Below are 25,631 nucleotides of genomic sequence, written 5' to 3'. Positions count from 1 at the left end.
TACTACCCACCACCATACACTCTGCACTCCTCTCCTGCACAAACTACCCACCGCCATACACTCTGAACTCCTCTCCTGCACATACTACCCAGCGCCATACACTCTGCACTCCTCTCCTGCACAAACTACCCACCGCCATACACTCTGCACTCCTCTGCTGCACATACTACCCACCGCCATACACTCTGCACTCCTCTGCTGCACATACTACCCACCGCCATACACTCTGCACTCCTCTCCTGCACATATTACCCACCGCCATACACTCTGCACTCCTCTCCTGCACAAACTACCCACCGCCATACACTCTGCACTCCTCTGCTGCACATACTACCCACCGCCATACACTCTGCACTCCTCTGCTGCACATACTACCCACCGCCATACACTCTGCACTCCTCTCCTGCACATATTACCCACCGCCATACACTCTGCACTCCTCTCCTGCACATACTACCCACCGCCATACACTCTGCACTCCTCTCCTGCACATACTACCCACCGCCATACACTCTGCACTCCTCTCCTGCACATACTACCCACCGCCATACACTCTGCACTCCTCTCCTGCACATACTACCCACCGCCATACACTCTGCACTCCTCTCCTGCACATACTACCCACCGCCATACACTCTGCACTCCTCTCCCTGCACATACTACCCACCGCCATACACTCTGCACTCCTCTCCCTGCACATACTTCCCACCGCCATACACTCTGCACTCCTCTCCCTGCACATACTACCCACCGCCATACACTCTGCTCTCTTCTCCCTGTACATACTACCCACTCCCATACAACTGATTTTTTTGCTCTACTCATAGGCAGCAAGCTTATGATTTTTTAAATTATGTATATATGCACTTAAATTATATTTATTTCTTGATTATTATTTGATTTATTATTATTTGAGTCCACCCCTCCCATTTTTGTAAATATTTTATTATATCTTTTCATTTGACAACGCTGAAGAATAATACTTTGTTACAATGTAAAGTAGTGAGTGTACACCTTGTACAAGAGTGTAAATTTGCTGTCCCCTCAAAATAACTCAACACACAGCCATTAATGTTTAAACCACTGGCAACAAAAGTGAGTACACCCCTAAGTGACAAGGTCCAAATTGGGCCCAAAGTGTCAGTATTTTGTGTGGCCACCGTTATTTTCCAGAACTGCTGTCACAGAGCTGGTCCCCCCCCCCCCATTCCCCGGTTTGCTGCCTGCTACCCCCCCCCCCCCCCCCGCAGCCCCTCATTTTTCTGTTGCCAGCAATCTGGCCCCTTGCCGAGGGAGCATCCTGCTCCTCTGGCTGAAAGTCAGGCCCCCTGCTGTGGGAATCCACATGCAGGCTCCCCTCCTGTCCCCCTCCTTCCTTTCCCCATGGGCACGGAGCGATCCCGTCCTCCCACGCTCAAAGGCCGCGCTCCCTGTGTGGGGCCGGCATTGAGGGGGTGGGACCCGTTGCCATGGTAACCCGATGCTAAGTCTCAGGCTACCACGGCAACGGGAATGCACCCGGCTCTGTATATAATGCAGAGTGGGGCCCCGGAGAAGGAATCCCTTGATGCTGTCCCTGCTAGTGTGAGCGAGGTCTGAGCTGCGGGCCAGACCTCCTCACTGATCCCCCTCCTCTCACTAACCTCCTCCACTGCTTGCCAGTCGTGCTGCCGGATCCCTCCCCTGGGTGGGGTTAACTTTCTGCTGACTGTGCGGATTAACCCCTTGTTGCCTGTGAACGGTCTGTGCGGATTAATCCTCTGCTGCCTGTGAGCTGTCTGTACGGATTAACCCTTTACTGCCTGTGCAGACTGTAACCTTGCACTGCCTGTGTGGGCTGTAATCCTCCATGTTCTGGTCCCTGCATCCAGTAAGTGGACCAACCCTGTGCTGCCCAAAAGATTTAGCCCAATTCTGCCCCATGGACTCCAACTCTCACGGTCCCCCCGCCACTCTGTCCTGTTGAACCTGGTGGACTATCACACCCTGTTGTCCCATACTGACACCCTGAGAACTTTACTGTGTCGCTGTGCCTTGTGTGGATCTGTGCACTAGCTGTTCTATTGTCTGTACCACGAAAAACTCCCCAATAAACGCCAGCACGTCAGGTTCCATGCAATCTGTCTCCGTGTGCTCTCTCTCTGCGCTCCTAGTATGTTACAACTGCTTTAACCCTCTTGGGCATGGAGTTCACCAGAGCTTCACAGGTTGCCACTGGAGTCCTCTTCCACTCCTCCATGACAAAATCACGGAGCTGGTGGATGTTAGAAACCTTGCGCTCCTCCACCTTCCATTTGAGGATGCCCCACAGATGCTCAATAGGGTTTAGGTGTAGAGACATGCTTGGCCAATCCATAACCTTTACCCTCAGCTTCTTTAGCAAGGCAGTGGTAGTCTTAGAGGTGTGTTTGAGGTCGTTATGTTGGAATAATACCGTGGCCCAGTCTCTGAAGGGAGGGGATCATGCTCTGCTTCAGTATGTCACAGTACATGTTGGCATTCATGGTTCCCTCAATGAACTGTAGCTCCCCAGTGCCAGCAGCACTTATGCAGCCCCAGACCATGACACTCCCACCACCATGCTTGACTGTAGGAAGACACATTTGTCTTTCTACTCCTCACCTGGTTGGCGCCACACATGCTTGACACCATCTGAACCAAATAAGTTTATCTTGGTTTCATCAGACCACAGGACATGGTCCCAGTAATCCATGTTCTTAGTCTGCTTGTCTTCAGCAAACTGTTTGTGGGCTTTTTTGTATATCATCTTTAGAAGAGGCTTCCTTCTGGGACGACAGCTATGCAGACCAATTTGATGCAGTGTGCGCTGTATGCTCTGAGCACTGACAGGCTGACCCCCCACCCCTTCAACCTCTGCAGCAATGCTGGCAGCACTCATAAGTCTATTTCTCAAAGACAACCTCTGGATAGGACGCAGAGCATGTGCACTCAACTTCTTTGGTCGACCATGGTGTGGCCTGTTCTGAGTGGAACTTGTCCTGTTAAACTGCTGTATGGTCTTGGCCACCATTCTGCAGCTCAGTTTCAGGGTCTTGGCAATCTTCTTATAGCCTAGGCCATCTTTAGGCAGAGCAACAATTCTTTTTTTCAGATCCCCAGAGTTTTGCCATGAGGTGCCATGTTGAACTTCCAGTGACCAGTATGAGAGAGTGAGAGCGATAACACCAAATTTAACACACCCGCTCTCCATTCAAACCTGAGACCTTGTAATACTAACGAGTCACATGACACCAGGGAGGGAAAATGGCTAATTGGGCCCAATTTGGACATTTTCACTTAATGGCTGTGTGTTGAGTTATTTTGAGGGGACAGGAAATTTACACTGTTATACAAGCTGTACACTCACTACTTTACATTGTAGCAAAGTGCCATTTCTTCAGTGTTGTCACATGAAAAGATAGAATAAAATATTTACAAAAATGTGAGGGGTGTACTCACTTCTGGAAGATACTGTACTTTTACCTGTATTACAACTGTTTTTATTTTTTTGCTCTACTCATTATTCACTGTAACGGAAGCATAGGCAGGACAGAGCACACGGAGAAGATGGGGAACACACAAAGCTTTATTGAAACAAAATGACAGACACTCAATGGGGAAATGGCACGGAGGGTGATGTGTGCGCAAACCAGGGACGATTCCAGGCACGGGGGGTCTTCTCCGGCAGGGTGGCTTGTGCGGTCTTCCCCCCTTTGGACGCCTCAGCTGAGCTCCCTCCATGACTGGACAGCGGATTGGAGACTTGGACAACAGGCGGGCAACCTACCCCTGGGCAGGGGTCTCGGGGACTCAACAGGACTCCAGCTGTGGAGTCTGGCCTAGCACAGCTCCCACCCAGCTTTCTAGGGATATCGGGGTCACGGGGAGGGGGGGGGGTCGGTGTGCACACTAGGGACAGTTCAGAACATGGGTGGTCTGTGCACACAGCAGGGACAGCTCAAAACATGGGTGGTTGGTGCACACAGCAGGGACAGTTCAAAACACAGGTAGTCTGTGTGCACAACGGGACAGTTCAAAACACGGGGGAGGTCGGCGCGCACAGCTGGGACAGTTCAAAACACGGGTGGTCGGTGCGCACAGCAGGGACAGTTTAGGACACGGGTAGTCTGTGCGCACAACAGGGACAGTTCAGGACATGGGTAGTCTGTGCGCACAACAGGGACAGTTCAGGACATGGGGGAGGCCGGTGCGCACAGCAGAGACAGTTCAGAACACGGGGGAGGTCAGTACGCACAGCAGGGACAGTTCAGGACACGGGTAGTCTGTGCGCACACCACTGGCAGTTCCTGGATTCTAGGGACACTCGCGGTAGGCGACTTGCAGACGCTCGGCAGCAGGCGGCTTCCAGGGAGGTGGGCGACTTGTAGACACTCGGCAGCAGGCAGCTTCCAGGGACCCTCACAGCAGCCGACTCCTCTAGGGGCCTAGCGATCAGCAGCAGGGGCCCTCATGGCGGCCAGCTCCTCCAGGGGCCCAGCGATCAGAAGGCAGGGGCCCTCACAGCGGCCGGCTTCTCCAGGGCCCAGTGACCAGCAGGCAGGGGCCCTCACAGCGGCCAGGAACAGCAGCGGGGGTAGCATGGTCGCGGGGTCTGACCTTGGAAGAGAGGCTCATGCAGAGCTGCGGAGACTCCCACCCTGAGACATTCAGCGGAGGGAGCAAGATGATTCCGGCAGTGTGCACAGGAACAAAGAGAGAAGGGCTGCTTCCTGTGCCAGTCTTTTTAAAACCATGTGGGACGCTGCTAGGTTGCCTCGGCAACGGCCGGCCCAGCACTGTTCAGGGAAGCTACATGGACATCTGAATGTGCAAGGGGGAAGAGAGGGGTGGAGGGATATGGCTGGGGGATGGGAGAGGCACTGGCACTCCGTGACACTCACACATTATTAATGTACCAATGCTTTGAACTATTATTAATAATGTACCAATTTGTATTTTTGGAAGAAGTGTACATTTTTCTTTAAGCAAACCTTCTGAACCTAGAGGAACAGGGAGGGTATGTACTATGCCTCTATATGCGCTATATGGCCGAAAATTTGTAGACACTTCATCACACCTGTCTGAGCTTGCTGGACATCCATTCCGAAATCATGGGTATTGATATGGATTATTGTCTGTATAGTCAAGCATGGACACAGATACAGAAACACTATATATACTGTACCTGTCAATCGTTACTGCCACACCTTCTATGTGTTCCTATATGTCGCACTGTGAAGATTAACCTGCAGCAACATATAGCCATCTGTTAACCCTTTCTCTCTTGTTTCTGTGAGGCAGTAGATCAATGCAAGATTCAAAATTTTAAAGGGCTCATTCACCTTTTTCAATAAAATACACCATACAGTCAAAGGATCTCGGTATTTTAAAAAACCCTAGGATGGTTTGAAATTATGTTTTTGTTAAATAGCCATACCTGCCGACCATTTCAATCCCCTCCTGAAGCCTTACTTATTTGCATATTTGTTATTTTACAGAATAAAAAACTTTAACCTTTAGAACCATTTTAACTCCTCTTCCGCTTTGAGAGTCGGAGAGAGAGAGCTCCCCTGTCATGTTTTTGCTGCTGTCAATACTCACTGTTATGGTGGCAGCAGTTTCACCAGACAGGAAGTGAAGGTAAATTTGCAAGGGGGACACAGAAACACATAAAAACACCAACAGGGGGTTTAATCCCTGCCCAACACACGATGGGATCCTTCACACAGTCACTGCTCTCTGAAAAATGATGAGCATGAAAATCGATTTTCAGAGGGCATTTGAAGGGCAGTACAGAGCAATTACATCACCTCCTCACTGCCTGCTTTAACCCTGTAAATACCAGACAACCACTCCACAATTGCAAGCATGAACTCAATGGGTGAGTTTGACAGGTGGTGCAATGTGTCAAACGCTGCAGCCCAAGTAAAAAAAAAAAAAAGCTGTGGTTGCAAAGCATTGTGGTCACAGCATGTGCACAAACCTGTCCGACTGTATTGTTAGAATTTGGTAAGGGTGATAAAACCTGTTTTTACTGCCCCCAGGCCACCTGTGTGAAAGAGCCCTAAGGGCTATTTCATGCGGGCCACAAAGGGGCAGTAAAAACTTGGGGTTGACCTACATTTTTACAACCCCTGACCAGCCACCTAAATCCTACCTTTGCAGCCTTGGGACCCTGCAGGGATCCACAGTATATGTGCTCATGCACGGGAATCTGCAATAAGTGGGTAGAAATACTGCAGGTCTCAAATACCTGGCAGACAGTACCATCATGTCTGCGCAGGTGTAGCTCTCACGGTGTGCATGTGCCCCTGTGTACAACACCTCCACCTGAGATGTGACATGGCAATCCAAGGAAGCAGTGGGGTGTCCCAATGTCATTCTCACCTAGGTGGGAAATCCAGAAGTGGATACAGAATAAATAACAAAATTTAAACACTTTCCAGTTCTGTAAAAGGGAGGAACCAGAAGAAGAAATGTGCTTGTAATAGGTGAAGGTTCACGTTAAGCCTTTTACATCACATTGTAAGCTCCTTGAGGGCAGGGATTGATGTGAATGTAATCTACATGTAAAGTGCAGCATAAATTGGTGCTATAGAATTACCTGTAATAGATAAAACAATAAATATCGGCCTATAAAGGCATCCAGATGTGTCCATGATTTTCTATCACACTACATAATGTCTGCACAATAATGCCACCATCTGTTCAAAATGGGGAATTACCATCTTTTAAAAGTAGGACTATAGCAGGGATGTTCAATTTGTATCGAATGACGCCTGGGACATGTTGTTCTGGGCGCCGGGCAGGTAGCTTTTTTAAACCTTTAAAACGCCGGGCAAGCAGCAGGGCTCACCTGTCAGGTGGAAGCAGTCGGGTGGCACTGCTGCCGCCAATTGCTTCCACACAGCACACTAAAGCAACAGCCTCTGCCCCCCCCCCCCCCCCGTGTGCCTCCGTCCTGCCTGCTATGTCTCCCGGGCTCCGCTTGCCCATTTGCAGGCCCGGGACCAGTTCAGTGGGTGTCAGCGTGTAGAGGGGATGGAGAAGAGCGGGCATGTCCACTCCCCTCCTGTTTTTCTCCTGACCTAGAAGTGCCGTGATGACCTCACTTCTAGGTGCCCGTTGACAAATTGTAAGCAGGGGTGGACTGACCACTCGGGCACTGCCTGAGGGCCCGTGGTCATTAGGGGGCCCCATGAGATGCCCCTGGTAGCTTTCGTAGGCTTTTTTGTGAATGTGGGCGAGGACACAGGGGCCCCATGATCCCCTATTGTACGCGGTCCCTATGAGTTGTCAGTCTGCCCTTGATTGTAAGCACTGCATTACATCCACTTGAGTACAGGGGAGACATGCAGGGTATCTTAGACCCTGGTTGTCTCAATAAAGAGAACTTGTCACCAAAAATCATCACATCGGGGACTTTTTGTCCCCGATGTGAAGAAAATAAAAGTAAAAACAATGTTTTTTAATTGTAAAAAATTAAAGTTACACCCAAGCACATAATAACCCTCAAAAAAATTGGAGGCCCCCCAACCCATATGTACGCACGTACAAACGTAAAAGCACACACCGGGACACCAACGCACGAAAACACCGATTGCGAAACACACGTAACATATTGCAGCACACGCCAGACTTCCTCTGTAACACTAAACTGGTGACATATAAGGGGGTTTAAAAGCCTCACCTATAGAAAATATAGGGTGCTAAAGTTTGTTGCCATTTCACAAGCAGATGTGCAACCTCATCTTTTATATTTAACTAAAAAATGGGTAATTTATTGCTGTTTTGTGCCCTAAAATTAAGTGTATTTTGTACTGAAATTTTGTTTGGTGGGGATTGTTTGGTGTTATGTGGTTGCATCCCATTGTTCTATTGTCTGTCTGGCTTGGAAGCAAACATGGGCAAACATTCCACTAATGTGGAAGTGGCAGCAGAGGAGAGTGCCCATGTCGGTACCAATATGTTGGGAGAACTAAAAGGCATCTGAATATTAGACTGAAAGAACATGTGGTTAATATTAAAAAAGCCTCTAACTGCCTATTTTACCTTATGAGGGATGTGGAGATATGCCTAAAGAAAGTGGATATATGCTTAAAGGAAGTTTGAGAAATTTGGAGGTGCAGCCATCCACCACTTTGTAAAGCGGATTATTACCTCTATAGGGTAATTGTTCATTTGTTGCATTAGGTTGGAGTGGTCATTTTTACACCAATTGTTTGGATTCACATTTGTTTTATGGTATAATAGTAGTGGTTGCAGTGTGTTGAGTTCACTGTCACAATTAATGAGATATACTCTACACGTATTTTGAGTTATCTTGTTGGTGCACATTTAGAGTATATATATATATATAGATAAAACAATTATTTTTTTTCTCACGGTTTGAACACCTTTTATAGAGTGTGCATGACACATAGCGCACAATTATATGTAATTAAGATAATACACTATTTGCGGTTTATATTTTTTTGAGGTTTTCTACATTGGATCCTTGTATTTGAAATTCCATATATAATATCACAAGAAGAAGTTATGAAAGAGGAGAAAAAGTGATCTGACTTGGTTGAAAGACATTTTTGGACACTATAGCTTTATTTATTGTAATTTTTTTTATATATATTTTCATCCAATTTGAGTGTTATTACACGTCTGTGTTTGTATATTTGATTTTATTTACATAGATTTATCTGAGAAAGGGTATTATAGGGATAAATGAAAAGAGCAATTTGTTAGTCTAGCTCTTGATTTGCGGCAAGACCGGTGTTGTCTAGTCTTGTATGGTCGGCTGTGGTGTCTGTTGTCAGTGTTTGGACGGGGAAGCGGTAGTTTAACAGAAGTATTCAAGTGCAGTCTGGGTCGGTTCCACTACATGATGTTTGTGGGTTTTGTGTAATCTTCATGCCGAAAATGATTTTTTTAAACGTGTGCAAAAAATGGAAAAACAGCTCTGGCTGTGAAAGGGATAAAGGCTAACTAAGCCCAACACTCCCCTTTCCTGACAAAACACTGCAAGGTCTGTCTCCTCCCTGCTAGTCCCCGTGTGCGGTGCTGGAGACAGGCAAGGAGATGAGGAGAGAAATAGCACAATGATAAAAAATATTACACTTTTAAGTTGCCATAAAGCCCCTTTTGTTTTTTAAAAGCCCCAGACCTTCCTAAAATCAACTCAGATTTAAATACAGTTTTGGTTAAAAAAAAAATAAAATAAATTTTTTTAATCAGGACAAGTAGATTCCCATGAGGGATAAGTAGATTGGGACACCGCTTTAGTCCTGGATAAGTCGTTTTTTAAAAAAAAATCCACACATCTGTATAGGAATTTTTTTTTCTTTTTTGAAAGCAGGGTTATAACCACTCCAAGGAGCAGGGCCCTCTAATCCCTCTTGTATTGAACTGTATTGTTACTGTACTGTCTCCCTCCATAATGTAGAGCTCTGAGCAAACTGTCGGCGCTATACAAGTCCTGTATAATAATAATAATAACCCCTGTGAGTTTTTTTTCCATCTGTGTCCCATTGGAGAGATTTGGAGAATGCCAGTTTAAGCCCCTAGTTTCCCCTGCTGCCCCTAGTTTCCTGTTTTAGGGGGCTCCATTCTCTTACAGCATCCCATGAAGTCAATAAATGTGATAAAAGTTAGCGCTGGAGTGTTTAACCACTTAAGGACCGCCCACAGCGTTTTTTTTTACTGTGGCCAAGTAGGCTGCTGCACTGGATCAGGTACATGTACGTGATCCAGTGTTTCCAGGTAGAGGGCACGTGTATGCTCCCTGCCTGAACTGTGCTGTCATTTGGTACAGCACAAGTTGGTCAGCATGGCTTAGCAAATCACAGTACAATCTCAGTACAGAGCCCTGTTTTTACTAACAGCAGGATGTGGATGTGTTTTCTCTGCAAAGCAGGGAGAAAAAAAACATCCACACTGATTAGTAAAAGCAGCACAAACATTGTAAGGCACAAAGTTAACCTCTTGATTGCCCCTAGATGTTAACCCCTCCCCGGCCAGTGTCATTAGTACAGTGAGTGTGTACAGCATTAGCACTGACCACTGTATTAGTGTCACTATTGACGTCAATGTAATTTAGTTTCCCTCCCAGCCAGTCTGTTAGCGCCAGATTGTCTGCCACAGTATCACAGCACAAGTTGGTCAGCTTGGCTTAGCAAATAACAGTACGGAGCCCTGTGTTTACTAACAACACAGGGCTCTGTACCGAGAGCAGGATGTGGCTGTGTTTTCTCTGCAAAGCAGGGAGAAAAAACATCCACACTGATTAGTAAAAGCAGCACACAATACACATTGTTAGGCACAAAGTTAACCTTTTGATTGCCCCTAGAGGTTAACCCCTCCCCAGCCAGTGTCATTAGTACAGTGACAGTGTACAGCATTAGCACCGATTGCTGTATTAGTGTCACTATTGATGTCAATGTCAGTAAGTTTCCCTCCCAGCCAGTGTCTGTTAGTGCCAGATTGTCTGCCACAGTATCACTATAAGTCACTGATCACCGCTATTACCAGTACAGCACCATAGCTGCGTAAATTCTAGTACAGGGCTTAAAATTTCAAGTCCTGAGCAACTAGCCAGGCCTTAAGACTTACTCGCCACCAGTTGCCCCACCAAACCCCTACCCTGCTACACCCCTAATTCCGCCCCTAAACGCCCTCGTAAATTATTTTATGAAATTACACTGTTAAATATTACCCACATTACATCAGGGTCCCCAGAGTCCCCCCACATTACATCAGGGCCTCCAATGTCCCTCTAAGCACTCCATCCTACTTAGACCATGCACCGCATACAACCATAACCTCCCATAACCTTTCACTCACAAAACCATAACTCTACCAAGCATATCCTACCTTCTATCCAACCCAGCTGTACCTCAAATGCCCCATAGTCTACCACCCATAATAACCACATCATCCTGAATCTGACCTAACCACTCATACATGTATGTTTACATACAGACACATGTAAATACACACACACAAACAAAGACCTGTACACATACATGTACATACACACACAGAAACATGTACACACACACACGCACAGAGACACATGTACACACACACATACAGACACATGTATACACACACAGACACATGTACATACACACAGACACATGTACATACACAGAAATACACACACACAGACACATGTACATACACACAGACTGTTTATGTACATGTATCTGTATGTGTGCATTTCTGTGTATGTACAAGTGTACATACATACATACACAAACACATGTACATACACACAGACCCATGTACATACATACACAGACACATGTACACACACACATACATGTACATACACGCAGACATGTACAGATACACACATGTACATACACACAGACACATGTACATGCATACACAGACACACAAATACACACACTATACAAAGTTGCAGTACTTTGTTCTCTTCACTCACAGAGCCGGGTACTGCACTCTAGGGGGAGGCAGAGAGCACAGCACACACTCCTTCCTTTGCTTTCACTGTGCTCAGCTATTGAGCAGTCTGACTGCTCCCAGTGCCAATGACAGATCCGGCCTGAGTTCCGAGCCTGCTCAGCAAAGACGGCCCTGGGGGACACACTCGCCCCCACCATATATTCCACTCGCCAGTGCGAGCTGGCGAGTGCAAATTTCAAGGCCTGTTCTAGTATATATACCATAGTTCACAGATGCTATAACTTTCATACAAACCAATTAATATACACTTATTGGGATTTTTTTTACCAAACACATGTAGCAGAATGCACTTTGGCCTAAATTATTGAAGAAATTTGATTTTTTTTTTGGCTATATTTTATAACAAAAGTAGAACGTATTGTTGTTTTTTTTTCAACATTTTCAATAATTTTTCATTTATATAATAAAAAAACATAGCCCAGTGTTGATCAAATACCACCAACAGAAAGCTCTATTTGTGTGAAAAAAACTGATTTAAATTTAATTTGTTCATAGTGTTGCATGACCGCGGAATTATAAGTTAAGTAGCGCAGCATCGTATAGCAAAAAAGGGCCTGGTCATGAAGGGGGGGGGGGGGGTAAATCTTCCTGGGGGCAAGTGGTTAAAAAATGTCCCATAACAACTATTAAGATGTGTTTTTGGGATTGTTGCGATGGTCTCATGCTACTTTTCCCTCCCCTGCCAACTTGATATTCTGTAAGGGTGAGATATATTAGCATGAATATTATTAGGGGTACGCGGTGATATTGCAATCATACATTCTTTGAATGCTCTTATTATGGAATATTAAGGGCCTCTGTGATGTACATCTCCTCTGTGGGCGCCTGATGTTGTGGCCCCTTGACCACCTGAGAAACTAGTATACCAGTGCGATGTCAGAGAATGTTTATTATCCCTTATTTCCCTTATATACTTAATGATGTTATCTTTTTTTATTTTACTTCGTGTACAAAAACTGTTCCATCCAGGGGAAGCAGTGGTAGCCGAAACGCATCGACACTTGGAAAGGACACCCTAGCAATTACCTTAAGATGAATTAGAACATTGTAAAAATGATGGATTATTGACGCATCTGGGGTGTCTTATCCATAATCATGAACACTGTTGTATATATGATTTTCTTATGATTCTTATGATTTTGTGCATGTATGTATGTATGAATTATATATATATATATACTTGGGCTGGGCTAGCGGTCCGAGCGGATCTTTTAACAAAAATATGTATAAGTAAAAAATATGTTTTAAATGATATTTTCTGACCTCATGGTGTACCTTAAAAATCTGATGCTGTAGAGGAACATATTGTTTCCCTATTTTGGGGTTGAGATTGTCCCCTGTTGGAAAGTGTCCCTGTTTTTAAAAAGGAGCCCCTGGCCTGGCTGGCCTATGACCGCAAGTCAGTGACAGCTGGACCCACCACCCTGCAATCCAGCGTCACTTGCTGCTAGGATGTCAGCTGCCAAGTGTCCCACTAGCACCATGAAAACAGATGATGCTATTGTGGGGGTGTCTTTAAATGGGGGTGTAGTCAATGGTGCATTTAGGTTTTGTGCTGCCCTAGGCAACACAAAAACTGTCTGCCCACATGGACACCGACCAACACCACCACCCCCACCTTCCTCCTCCATGGAGAGAGCCTGACATTGACCAACAACACCCCTGCCCCACACTTGGGAGAGCCTTCCACTAGCCCCCCCCTGGCGATAGAGAGAAAGACACTCATCTTTACAGCTCCGGACATCTCCGGGAATGAGAGCCAAGCTCTACATACACCATCAAGTAGCCCGCAGCCTCTTTTGGATCCCACCTGGTTCCTGTGGTGCGTGTGTCCCTTCTTTCAAATCTTCTTCTGGGGGGAGGTGCTGCCCCCCTGAAAAATTCTGCCCTAGGCAAGTGCCTTGTTTGCCTTGTGATAAATACGCCCCTGGGTGTAGTCATATGTGGGCAGAGTCAGGAGGGTGTCCCCAGAATTCATTTTGAAAATCTGATCATCTTATGGTAAAAAGGTTCTTCAGTCAGCTAAAAAAAACCTTTTTTTTTAGTTTTGGATAGAGTGAAGAGAGATTAGAACTACTGTTTTTTTTATTGCTGTCTGTGCCCCCATTAGGGAGATTCACTCTCTCTATTTGCCCGTTTAACCTTAATAATGAAAAGTGAAAGTAAAAGAAAATCACACATTTTGGCTTGTCCCCAGAGCAGGATTAGAGGGGAAATCTTTCAATGGGGACACTAGTTCTGGTGCCTTAGGGGTCCCCAAGGAATTCTCTTCATTTTCAGGGATTACCTCTCACTTCCTTTTTCGGATATGGGACAGGAAATGAAGAGAAATCTCTGCAATGGGACAACAATGGGATGTTAGAAAAAAAAAAAAAATCCTGACAGAGGTTATAACCCTCCCTTGCTCCATTCAAAATGGAAAAAAAAGTTTTGGCTATAGTTCCTACTTTAATAAAAGGATACATTCCTGTCCATAGATCCAGCGCTGTCCTCACTTGGGCCAGTCTTCAGGTCGCCAGCATTACCATCTTGAATGTGGGAAGCCGGGGGTGACTCCCTGCGGTTTCTCAGATGCCTTCCCACTACATATCTGCAATGTGCTTAATGACTGGACTTGTAGTCTCCTGGGACAGGGGACATGTCCCAAGAGGTTGCGGGCAGGGAAGAGGACCAAACCTCTATAGGAATCACCTAAGTGATCCCAGCGGAGTACCTGCAAGATATAGGTATCTGCCCACCCCACCCTCCCCCCAAAAAATGCCAAAAATGTTGGGTGAGGGGAGGATTAGAAAAAGTGGAACTTTTCTTTAAGGTGAAGTTCTGCCTCTGGAAGATTTACCCCCCTTCATGACCAAGCCATTTTTTTTGCTTCTTGGCACTGCGTAACTGACAATTACACAGCCATGCAATACTGTGAACAAATGAAATTTATATCATATTTTTCACACAAATAGAGCTTTCCTTTGGTGGTATTTGATCACCACTGGGTTTTTTTTGTGCTAGAAATGGAAAAAGACAGAAAAAAAACCAAAAACAAAAAAAAAACAATATTTTTTCCTTTCTGCTATAAAACATATCCAATAAAACAAAATTGAAAAAAAATCTAAATTCTTCATAAATTTGGGCCAGTATGTATTATGCTTAATATTTCTGATGAAAAAAAAATCCTGGGACAGGTGACAGCTCTCAGAAGACTACAGGACCACGCAGGACATGCATGCGAGGTGAAGCCGCAAGCTGTCACAGCCGGGTGCCCACACTGAAGATGCTCTGGAAGCACAAGACAGCCATGAATCGGGGAGCAGAGAGGACACCGCGGGATCAAGGGACAGGCGAGTGGCTGTTTTTTTTTTTTTAAGTCAGCAGTTCCAGTTTTTGTACTGTCGACTTTCCTTTTTTTACAGTTTGACTAGAACTCCACTTTAGGCATTTCGCTAGAATTGCCAAACTCATTATATAATGCTGGAGTAAAAATCTAATAAAATGTTATTTATGGTATTATAGCGGAGTTCCAGGAGCACTGTGAAAAAATAAGTCAGCAGCTACAAAAACTGTAACTGCTGACTTTTGAAAAAACAGCCACTCACAAGTCCCACAATCCTGCGGTGTGTCCCTCGCAGCCCGTTTCACCAGCTGTCTGGTGTTCCAGGTGCCGGCATCTTCAGTTTGGGCACCTGGCTGTGACAGCTTGCGGCTTCCCAGCTGGGTGCCCACTGCGCATGCGCGAGTAGTGCTGTGCTGCCTGAATGGCCCCGTAGTCTTCTGGGACCTGTCACATGTCCTAGAAGATACGGGGAGGGTAGAAGGACAACTTCCGCTTCCAATCACCTAGGTCAGTGGTTCTCAACCTGTGGGTCGCGACCCCTTTGGGGGTCGAATGACCCTTTCACAGGGGTCGCCTAAGACCATTGGGAAAACACACATTTCTGATGTGTAAAGAGCAGCTACTGTGTAGAAAGCAGCTACTGTGTTGAATGCAGCTACTGTGTAGAAAGCAGCTACTGTGTAGAAAGCAGCAGTATTGGAGGTAAAACGACACTTCATGAATTGTTATTTCTGGGTAAATAATTTTATGGTTGGGGGTCACCACAACAAGAGGAACTGTATTAAAGGGTCGTGGCATTAGGAAGGTTGAGAACCACTGACCTAGGTGATCGAAGTGGGAGCGGGTACCTGTCAATTTCAGGTACCTGCACCCCCCCCCCTTCTCCGCTCCCCAAAGGTGCCAACCCTTAATGGGGAGCAGGGGACCCTTAAAAGCGGAACTTCCACGTTTAGGTGGAGCTCCGCTTTAAAGTTTGAACATGCACTATAGACACAGATTTAGCCGTCATGATATATAACATCTTTCTGGATAAAACCAAGTTTCATAAACAAGCAAAAATATTGCTTTTTTACAAACAGAAGTGCAACTTTAAAATTAAAAAATAAACAAAAAAACACAAAACTGTAAACTCTGTTGGCTGTAATGCCATTGCACATATCTGAATATATTACCAACATTAAATATTATGAAAAAAATATAAGAAAAGCCTTTTTCTTATTTTTTTTTTCTTTCAGCAGTTCAGTAGATGCCCTCTACTTATTCTTATGTGGTAGTGCTGTGTTCATTTTGAAATCAAATTTCGATTTTTTTTTACTAAAATGCCATTTTAGTTTTAGTCGTATTTCAGTCTCCTGAATTGTTTTAGTTTTAGTCGATTAAAATAGTTCTAATTTAGTTGGTGAAAATATTTTCTTGGTTGAATTTAACAATGGATACAGGTGGCTATAGTAACCTACATGTTCTCCAGTTTGTGTTTAGATCTACTTTACAGTCTGACATTTCTTTTACATTTTTTTCTTCATACATGACCCCGGGTGATTTCAAATCAACTAAAACTCACATTCTTCTACATTTCTGTGGTTACTAGAACTGGAAAATCTTGTTCTTGAAGTGCATCTTTTTTTTTTTAAAGTGGAAGCAGAAAAGCAGACACATTCTAGCTGTCGTAAATGATAACACCTCCCTTGGATGCAACGCACATGACTCCATTCAATCAGGTAACATTAGCATTTTTCCTGTTCTGTTCCTGATCACGTTTATTAATCTTCAGAATTTTACTCTCCTTAATAGGGATGGGCTGTATGTATGAGTTGAATGTTAGTTTGTCTCGAACATCGGCCGTTCGTGTGTCTGGCAAACTCACAAACAGCAAGAACGTTCGGCGGGCCATTCGCCCGCTGCGACCCATTCACCCGCTACCCATTCACCCGCTGCGGTCCACTTACCTGCTGCGGCCCACAATGTACTGAGCCCTGACAGTGCATTGTGATTGGCCAAATCAATGCTTTGGTCAACCACAGCACATGATGACATCACAAGAGGTTGGGGGTGACCCCTATCCGCTTGTGACATCATCACACTACTTAAGAACTGTCATCGTGGCGCAGCTGTCAGACGGCCGGGAGCCAGCGTCGAGAGCGGAGCGTTTTTTTAAATTTTACTTTATTTTGGGTCGGCGGTGGTGGCGGGGGGGGGCATCGTGACTGATGTTGGATCTACTTTGGGGGACATTTTTTACATTTTTGTTTTCAATAAAGGACTTGTCAAAGACTGTCTACTGTCATTTTTATATTACACTTTTCTTTTTGTGAATGGGTAGCGGTACTATGTAACCCATACTCATTCACATGGGGGGGGCGGGATCTGGGTGTCCCCTTTTTAAAGGGCATTTCTTGATTCTGATCCTCTCCCTGCACATACTACCCACCTCCATGCACTCCGCACTCCTCTCCCTGCACATACTACCCACCTCCATGCACTCCGCACTCCTCTCCCTGCACATACTACCCACCTCCATGCACTCCGCGCTCCTCTCCCTGCACATACTACCCACCGCCATGCACTCCGCGCTCCTCTCCCTGCACATACTACTCACCGCCATGCACTCCGCACTCCTCTCCCTGCACATACTACTCACCGCCATGCACTCCGCACTCCTCTCCCTGCACATACTACCCACTGCCATGCACTCCACACTCCTCTCCCTGCACATATTACTCACCGCCATGCACTCCGCACTCCTCTCCCTGCACATATTACTCACCGCCATGCACTCCGCACTCCTCTCCGTGCACATATTACTCACCGCCATACACTCCGCACTCCTCTCCCTGCACATACTACCCACTGCCATGCACTCCACACTCCTCTGCTGCACATACTACCCACCGCCATACACTCCGCACTCCTCTCCCTGCACATATTACTCACCGCCATGCACTCCGCACTCCTCTCCCTGCACATATTACTCACCGCCATGCACTCTGCACTCCTCTCCCTGCACATACTACCCACCGCCATGCACTCCGCACTCCTCTCCCTGCACATAGTACCCACCGCCATGCACTCCGCACTCCTCTCCCTGCACATATTATTGACCGCCATGCACTACGCACTCCTCTCCCTGCACATACTACTCACCGCCATGCACTCCGCACTCCTCTCCCTGCACATACTACTCACCGCCATGCACTCCGCACTCCTCTCCCTGCACATACTACCCACCGCCATGCACTCCGCACTCCTCTCCCTGCACATACTACTCACCGCCATACACTCCGCACTCCTCCCCCTGCACATACTACCCACCGCCATACACTCCGCACACCTCTCCCTGCACATACTACCCACCGCCATACACTCCGCACTCCTCTCCCTGCACATACTACCCACCGCCATACACTCCGCACTCCTCTCCCTGCACATACTACCCACCGCCATACACTCCGCACTCCTCTCCCTGCACATACTACCCACCACCAAACACCCCGTACCCCTCTCCAGCACATACTACCCACCGCCGTACACTCTGCACTCTACATTCCCTATGTAAAATGATCACATTCCGAAATATGCAAGTCATATCAGACTATTTAACCGCACTCCCTTTAAGCCACACCCAATATTTGGCACAAGTTAAACCAAACAAACTTGTTGCAGCGGCATGCTTTGCGCGCCACTTTTCTATTTTTCTTTATGCCTAGGGCCCACTTTTGATCTTGCACATGGATTAGGGTTTCCACCTCATTCCTTTACAGTAAACCCAAAAACATATTAAGTACACAGGTTCTGGGGCTAATTTAATGCATGGGCCCACTGATTTCATGATACGTTCCTGATTCCAGATGCTCTTTTTCTTGTTTCCTGTTTTTTTTGGGGTCCAGTGCATTTTTGATACGTTCTGGTTAGGGCTGCCACCTCATCCCTTTAAAACCAAACACATATTAATTACACAGGTTCTGTGGCTGATAAAGGTGGTAATTAAACTCACTTAGTGCCTTATGTGCATTAAATCAGCCTCAGAACCTGTGTAATTAATGTGTTCGGTTTTAAAGGGATGAGGGGACAACCGTAGTTCAAGCACAGTCCAGTGCAGGAAAAATGCAGCATGTTTTACTAGCCCTGAAACTGACAGCGCTGCTTTCCATGCATTTTTGATGCAGAAAGAAAAGCACTGGACTGCATGTGGTAAGAACTGGCCATTATGCTCTGGGAGGGGACCCATAGACTAATGCAGGCCATACATGGGTTGAATTCTGAACGATTTGTCGTCCGAAAATCGAAAACGTTGTTCGCTCGGTAATCCGATGGTGCCATCAATGATTTCGAAAATCGGCCGACCAAGTCATAAAGTTCACCCCATATCACAGGCAAGACTTCTGTTCCTTCCAGGTCACAGCTCATGCGCATAAGCTTTTTGGAAAAATGATCGTACGATTTGACCTTCAAGTCAAAAATCGGTCGTTTTTCACGAATATGCCAATAACATATAAAGCCATTTATAATTCTGCTTCAAATTACATCACCGATCCTGTCTCCAAATATCACCCAAACCGTACTTTCCGCTCCTCACATGACCTCCTGCTCTCTAGCTCCCTTGTCTCCTCCTCCCATGCTCGTCTCCAGGACTTCTCCAGAGCTTCCCTCGTCCTCTGGAACTCTCTACCCCAATTTATCAGACTATCGCCAACTCTGCTCACTTTTAGGCGATCTCTGAAAACCTATCTCTTCAGGAAAGCCTATCCTGCCCTCAACTAATAATGAAATCTTCTACTCTTCCAACGAGTCTATCCCCCACAGTTATTACCTTTTGTACCACTAGCCCCTCCCTCCTAGATTGTAAGCTCCAAGGATCAGGGCCCTCCTTTCCCTCTTGTATTGAACTGTATTGTTGCTGTATTGTGTCCAGTTATATTGTAAAGCGCTGAGCAAACTGTTGGCTCTATATAAATCCTGTATAATAATAACATACCCGATCACCAAAAAGGGAAGGAACCACGAGAATCAGACGGTGCCATTGACCCACTAACAGAGCGAAAACCGGCCGATTATTCTTAGGTCCGATTTTTAGACGAAAAATCGGTCAAATTTTGACCCATGTATGGACGGTATGAAAGACCCTGTATAGCTGGGCTGTGTTCCCTGAGCTGGTTTCAAAAGTATTCTTTTACATCAGTTTTTAGAAACCTAAGCTATATGTTGTTGTGGGTTCCTATTCACATTGCATACCTAAAAAATTGTAAAAAAATATATATATTTTTTTTACCCTTTGAACATTTTTAAGAAGAAGGTATTCATAGAAAATTAGAAAAATGTCTCAGCTGACTCAGCAGACCTGCCCCTGTGGCTTAGCTGGGGATTGGCTCATTAACATACAATGGAGTAGCCAAGTGAAACATTTAACCCTTTGTTAGGTCAGATGTGTTCAGACTTATTACAACTGACCAGACGGTTACCTGCACAGTACATACAGGGACACTCATAGCAAACACAGCTTCCCTCCACCTCACAATAAAGAGGACTAAGAAGAATCTTTACCTGCTGAAAGTTCCACAAAAATATCATCTAAAAAATGGTAAGCTGCAGTTATTTTTTTTTAAATTCCTCAATGTGAATAGGGACATGTTACATATATATATATTTTATATATATATATATATATATATACAGTATAGAGTAGGCTTCATGCTGCTCCCACTGTTTAACCCAGGTTATTTATTTATTTCAGGTACTTATATAGCGCCATCAATTTACACAGCGCTTTACATGTATATTGTACATTCACATCAGTCCCTAACCCTCAAGGGGAGTACAATCTAAGGTTCCTAACCTACATTCATACATACACATACTAGGGACAATTTAGACAGGATCCAATTTACCTACCAGCATGTCTTTGGAGTGTGGGAGGAACCCGGAGTACCTGAAGGAAACCCACGCAGGCACAGGGAGAACATGCAAACTCCAGGCAGCGACCCTAATACTGCCAAATGGAAGTGCTAACCATTTAGCCACTGTGTTCTGATCCCCATTTAGTACAAGCAGCCAGGCAGAAGACATTTTCTCAGCCAGATGCACTGAATTTTCTCAGCCTTTCACACAATCAGCAAGCAGATAGTGATTTTTTTTTTATTGTTTGTAAAACTGGAATAGGGATTGGGATAGGGCCTTGAGATACCCAAAACAAAGCAAACATGAACAAGGACATTATCTGGAAACAGTCAGGGCTTGTTCACACTCGCTAAATTTCTAACTCTTCAAAAACGCCCCTATAGTGGGCGGCACGGTGGCTTAGTGGTTAGCATGTCTGCCTTGCAGTAAATAGGTCATGGGTTCGATTCCCAACCATGGCGCCTCCTGCATGGAGTTTGCATGTTCTCCCTGTGCTTGCGTGGGTTTCTTCCGGGTGCTCTGGTTTCCTCCCACAATTCAAAGACATGCTGGTAGGCTAATTGGATCCTGTCTAAATTGACCCGTGTATGTATGAATGTAAGTTAGGGACCTTAGATTGTACGCCCCTTGAGGGTTAGGGACTGATGTGAATGTACAATATATATGTGTAAAGCGCTGCGAAAACCCACACAGGCACAGGGAGACCATGCAAACTCCAGGCAGGTGGTGCCGTGGTTTGGATTCGAACCAACAACCCTAGTACTGCCAGGTGGAAGTGCTAACCATTTAGCCACTGTGCTGCCCATAATAAACTCTAAAGATATTAACGCCAGCCAGGGCGTTTGAGGAGTATCGTCATAGACTTGAATGGGAGGCGTTGAAAGGCTTCAACTCCTCCTAACTCAGTGTTTCTCAACTCCAGTCCTCATGGACCCCCAACAGGTCATGTTTTCAGGATTTCCATTATTTTGCACAGGTGATTTGATCAGTTTCACTGCCTTAGTAATTACCACAGCTGTTTCATCTGAGGGAAATCCTGAAAACATGACCTGTTGGGGGTCCATGAGGACTGGAGTTGAGAAACACTGTCCTAACTCAACATGAGGCTTCAATTTTGATGCAGCGCTGCCCATAGTATCATTTTCATAGGCGTTTGAGGAGTGTTAAAAATGCCCCTCAAACGCCTGCTTTCAAAGCTAGTGGGAACTAAGCCTAAGGCTGGCCATACACTATACAATTTTCTGTTCAATTACTGCCCAATTTCCTTTAGATTTACCTTCAACTATGTAGTGCAAGAGCCTGCCTAATTGGATACAATTGAAAGTGTTGTTAGGTTTGACCTCCTATTATATGGTTTTTGGTAAATCTAAACCAAAAATCTTAAGAAAAATGTATACTGTAAGGCCAGCCTTAGCTTCAATAGAACAGTATTTTATGCAGAATATTATGTACAGCTTAGCACAGGGGGGATCCCACAGTGAAAACCACACTGGCAGCAGGTCTGGAACAGTCCCTCCACAAAAAGGGATGCAAATTAGCAACTTTCTCTTTCCCAGGATTTCTCACAGGCCTACTCACTGTGTCACTGGTTACCTGTGTGCCTCCTTCCAGCAGGGCCAGATCTAGCCGTTCTGATGTGGAGGAGCAGTAAAAAATTTCAGGGGGGCAGTGGATAGGAGTTCAGCAGGGCAATGTACAAAACAGGATTCAGTAGGGCAGTGTACTGGGGGTCAGCCGGGCAGAGGATAGGGGTTAGCAGGGCAGTGTATAGGGGTCAACAGGGCAGAGGACAAGGAGCTGCAGGACAGTGTGTGTGTGTAGTGGGACAGCAGGGCAGAGAACAGGTGTCAGTATGGCAGTGTACAGGGGGTCAGCAGGGCAGAGGATAGGGGTTAGCAGTTTGCAGGGCAGTGTATAGGGGTCAACAGGGCAGAGGACAGGTGCCAGTGTACAGGGTGTCAGCAGGGAAGAGGATAGGGGTTAACAGGGCAGTGTATAGGGGTCAACAGGGCAGAGGACAAGGAGCAGCTGGACAGTGTGTGCAGGGCAGTGTGTGTGTGTAGTGGGGCAGCAGGGCAGAGGACAGGTGTCAGTACGTCAGTGTACAGGGGGTCAGCAGGGCAGAGGACAGGTGTCAGTACGTCAGTGTACAGGGGGTCAGCAGGGAAGAGGATAGGGGTTAGCAGGGCAGTGTATAAGGGTCAACGGGGCAGAGGACAAGGAGCAGCTGGGCACTGTGTGCAGGGCAGTGTGTGTGTGTGTAGTGGGGCAGCATGGCAGAGGACAGGGGTTAGCAGGGCAGTGTATAGGGGTCAACAGGGCAGAGGACAGGTGTCAGTATGTCAGTGTACAGGGGGTCAGCAGGGAAGAGGATAGGGGTTAGCAGGGCAGTGTATAGGGGTCAACAGCGCAGAGGACAAGGAGCAGCAGGGCAGTGTGTGTGTGTGTAGTGGGGCAGCATGGCAGAGGACAGGGGTTAGCAGGGCAGTGTATAGGGGTCAACAGGGCAGAGGACAGGTGTCAGTATGTCAGTGTACAGGGGGTCAGCAGGGAAGAGGATAGGGGTTAGCAGGGCAGTGTATAGGGGTCAACAGCGCAGAGGACAAGGAGCAGCAGGGCAGTGTGTGTGTGTAGTGGGACAGCAGGGCAAAGGACAGGTGTCAGTATGGCAGTGTACAGGGGGTTAGCAGGGCAAAGGACATATAATGCACACATACTGTACACCATAGTCCATGCATCTGCAAAATACTAATAGGTAGCCATACATGGATCGAAATTCATCTAGTTCAACAGAGACAGGCTGAATTTCAGTCCATGTATGGACAGGCTGGTTGTGCAGAAATTAATCTACTGATCGACTTCTGTAAACCAGCCTCTAGAAAAATGTCTGCATGATCAGCACCGCCGGCTATAGCTGGCAGCACTGTTCAGTGAATTCTGTCGGCATAGAAATCTCTCCACTGTGAAAGCACAATACCTCGGGGGGAGTGATTCCTCCATCTATATTAAATACATTTTTATTATCAACCCGCTGTTGAATGAAAAAACAAAATGACTAATGTACAGGCTGCCTTACTGAGCCTACCATAAACTAGAATTTATTAAAACCAATAACCGTTGAGACAATGAACACCTTGGTCAGGTTTATGTATATCTCTGCATATGTACAGAGTACAGGGGGCAGGAGTAAGCAAAAACAAACCAACATATAGAGTGCAGCAGTCAGGATAAGCACCACACTCACATCAGAGTCCCATTACATCTTACATCAGTGTCCCCAGAGTGCCACCACCTTACATAAGAATCTGCAGAGTCCTCCTTTTTATCAGAGTATGGCAGAGTCCCCCCCCCTTTACATCAGAGTCCCCCCTTACATCAGGAGCCTGGCAGAGTCCCCCCTTACATCAGGAGCCTGGCAGAGTCCCCCCTTACATCAGGAGCCTGGCAGAGTCCCCCCTTACATCAGGAGCCTGGCAGAGTCCCCCCTTACATCAGGAGCCTGGCAGAGTCCCCCCTTACATCAGAGTCTGGCAGAGTGCCTCCTTACACATATCTTCACCAATGGAGGGTGGCTGGTGGAAAAAGGCTTTAAGAAAAGCGACTTGTTGTCGACTCTGAACTGCGCATACGCAATCCTACAGTGAGTAAATTAATAAACTGCTGGGCTCAGCCTGAACTTGTGCAGTGGGGCGTTTAAATTTAAGCCACGCCCAATAAGCCTCATGATGTCACTGCACAGATACACACCTGGACCTGCCCCATTGGCCAATCTGAGGCTGAGCCCGGCAGTTCTCTAATTGGTTGGCTCTGGAACTGTGCAGGATTTTTTACGGCCACATTTCTCCAGTCCACGAACATTTATGTACAAGAGAAAAGTGTTTGTTTTTCACAAAGTGTCTGTAAATTTACGGACAGCTGGCAACACAGGGCTGGGTGGTGTACATATACTGCCACTATAATGTCTTGTGGCAGTTGGCGCCTGTTGAATGTGACACATTTTAGTGAGTGAGGCTGCTCTGCAAGCACCCTAAAACTACTTGCAATGCAGATGGTTGCAGTCTGCTAGTGCGGGGTTCAAGAGGTTAAATCAGATGGTGAGGAGGTGATATAAAACCTCCTCACTGTCCTGCCAAATGCAATATGAACAGCAATCTGAATACAGATCGCTCTTCAGAGACCAACGCACATGTAAACAAGCCCCTAGAGCAGGGGTGGGCAACTGTGGCCCTCCAGCTGTTGTAGAACTACAAGTCCCATGAGGCATTGAAAAACTGACAACGTGCAGGACCTTTTTTTTGTCCGCACTAGAATCGGATCGCATGGGTATTCACACCCATGCGATCCGATTCTGCACATCACACCGCGTTTTGCGGACACTCAGTCTTCACGGATGCAGCCAGTAGCTGCAGACAGCTTCTAATGATACACAACCTCAATAGGTTTCCTGGGGGGGGACATTATTATTATTATACAGTATTTATAAAGCGCCAATAGTTCACTCAGCGCTGTACATTACAAAGGGGGACAGAACATGTGACAGAACAATACCAATACAATGCAAAACATGAGGGGATCGAGGGCCCTGCTCCTTGGAGCTTACAATCTAGGAGGGAGGGGATGGTGGCACAGGAGGAGGTAGCTGTGGGGGATGGAGTGGTAGGAAGAGTGGAGGAGGTCGGCAAGTTAGCAGGGGGCGGGGTAGGCTTCCCTGAAGAGATGGGTTTTCAGGGTGCGCCTAAAGGAGAGGAGAGTAGGTGATAATCTGATGGGTTGGGGCAGGGAGTTCCAGAGGATGGGTGACACCCTGGAGAAGTCCTGGAGGCGGGCATGGGAGGAGGAGACCAGGGAACTAGAGAGAAGGAGGTCTTGTGAGGAGCGGAGTGTGCATGCTGGGCGGTACTTGGATATTAGGTCAGTGATGTAGTTCGGGGCA

General features: G+C 46.4%; 1 protein-coding gene across 2 annotated transcripts in view; it reads left to right on the top strand.

Annotated features, from left to right (window-relative positions):
• The first annotated feature begins 16,442 nt into the window (after positions 1 to 16,442).
• The window catches only part of LOC149436223 (histamine N-methyltransferase A-like), a 41,537-nt gene continuing 32,348 nt past the window's right edge, over positions 16,443 to 25,631 (top strand). Inside the window, exon 1 of one of the 2 annotated variants that reach the window (XM_089661844.1) lies at positions 16,443 to 16,524. In XM_089661844.1, the coding sequence (XP_089517970.1) occupies positions 16,477 to 16,524 (48 nt within the window). In that variant the 5' untranslated portion in view covers positions 16,443 to 16,476. Of the gene's footprint in view, positions 16,525 to 20,225; positions 20,382 to 25,631 lie in introns of those variants that run through there. The other variant, XM_089661846.1, reaches the window with a different exon arrangement.

The sequence above is a fragment of the Staurois parvus genome, unplaced genomic scaffold, assembly GCF_062004578.1.
Source record: "Staurois parvus isolate SC_StPar_1 unplaced genomic scaffold, SC_StPar_1.0 ptg001397l, whole genome shotgun sequence".
Classification (NCBI taxonomy): Eukaryota; Metazoa; Chordata; class Amphibia; order Anura; family Ranidae; genus Staurois; species Staurois parvus.
Note: the sequence above shows the minus strand (reverse complement) of the source record. Positions and strands in the feature narration are given on the sequence as shown.